The sequence below is a fragment of the Amphimedon queenslandica genome, unplaced genomic scaffold (assembly GCF_000090795.2).
Source record: "Amphimedon queenslandica unplaced genomic scaffold, v1.1 AMPQUscaffold_5637_Cont22396, whole genome shotgun sequence".
Taxonomy (NCBI): domain Eukaryota; kingdom Metazoa; phylum Porifera; class Demospongiae; order Haplosclerida; family Niphatidae; genus Amphimedon; species Amphimedon queenslandica.
The window spans coordinates 532-1714 of NW_003554063.1; the positions used below are offsets into that span (position 1 = coordinate 532).

At 34.0% G+C, this 1183-nt stretch overlaps 1 protein-coding gene across 2 annotated transcripts; it reads left to right on the plus strand.

Moving 5' to 3' along the window:
* The first annotated feature begins 236 nt into the window (after positions 1-236).
* On the plus strand, positions 237-1175 carry LOC109592312 (uncharacterized). 2 transcript variants are annotated; one of them, XM_020007792.1, is made up of 4 exons: positions 237-597; positions 646-750; positions 805-1008; positions 1061-1175. In XM_020007792.1, the coding sequence occupies exons 1-3, from the start codon at positions 351-353 to the stop codon at positions 984-986; spliced, it is 534 nt and encodes a 177-aa protein (XP_019863351.1). In that variant the 5' UTR covers positions 237-350; the 3' UTR covers positions 987-1008; positions 1061-1175. The 2 variants fall into 2 exon arrangements, with proteins under 2 accessions (XP_019863351.1, XP_019863352.1); XM_020007793.1 differs by lacking the exon at positions 1061-1175 and having other exon boundaries at positions 805-1009.
* Positions 1176-1183: the final 8 nt, after the last annotated feature.

The following is a 1183-nucleotide window of genomic DNA, read 5'->3' on the forward strand; positions in this document are numbered from 1 at the left end:
AGTACATGGGGATATAGCACAGCGCTGATAATACCAATGGTCATATGACATACTTTCCCATAATATACTGTGCTATGTGAATGTCAGTGTGAATAGTGAATGCAAACTATGCTGGAGCTGAATGCTTGGTACATGAACACCATGTACTTTTGATGTAATGGTTACAGCTAGTCTAGTGGTGACATGGTTCAATTGCATGACTTGTTTATAGTGTAATCTGATATACCACTGTGTTATTATATTTACTTTTTATAGGTGTACAAATAATTCAAAATTTATCAATTTCTTCCTGTGAAGGAGGATATTTTGAAATAAACGCAGTCCTGTTGCCCGGAGCAACGGGTATTGTCATGAGAGTATTTGATTCTCAAAAGAACCTCCTTTCATTTCCACAAGAAATAAAGTGTGATGATGAAGGCTTAATCGTCGCTAATAGTTCAGGAAAACTTGAACCAGGCAATTACACTGTTGAAATAGCCTATTTCAATGGAGATGGAACTATTGATAACTCATCTACAAGTTACCGGTACTTTAATCTCAGTTGTAGTACAGATGATATATTAAGTACTACTCCTCCTCCTACTACTACTACTAATAGTAAGATATGTGATTATTGCATTGTACATTTGACTACTTTTTTTATAGTTCCATTGACTTCGATAGTAATAGTGTGTGTTATAGCAGCAATAGTAGCAACTATTGTCATTTTTGTAGTAATAATAGTATTAATAAAGATAAAGTCTAAAAAAAGTGAGTGGCTGATGTTTTTAATGAGGTTTTATTATTATTATTATTATTATTAAGGTAAATACACTGTAAGTGACAAAGGAGTTACATACTCTGCTAAGGATGTGACTATTGTAATTGAAGATTCAGAGCAGCAAAAAAGGTACAAGTATATTTATAATAATGATGTTCTGTTTTGTGTTTCTTTCCTTTTAGTAAAACTGAAGGGGATATACCAGCACCTCACTCTGTACCTGTAGTTGATACAGAATCACATTCTGAGTATGTACAAAATGTCCACTCGTTTGATTTTAACTTACTTTAATAATTATAGGAGCCAACCCCATCCTCCTCGAAATTATCCTAAACCTGAAAATCTCCCAGCTCCTAACACACCGACTAATACAGATGCATCTACTAAACCATTAATTGGTAATGGTGGTGGAAGCACTATGCT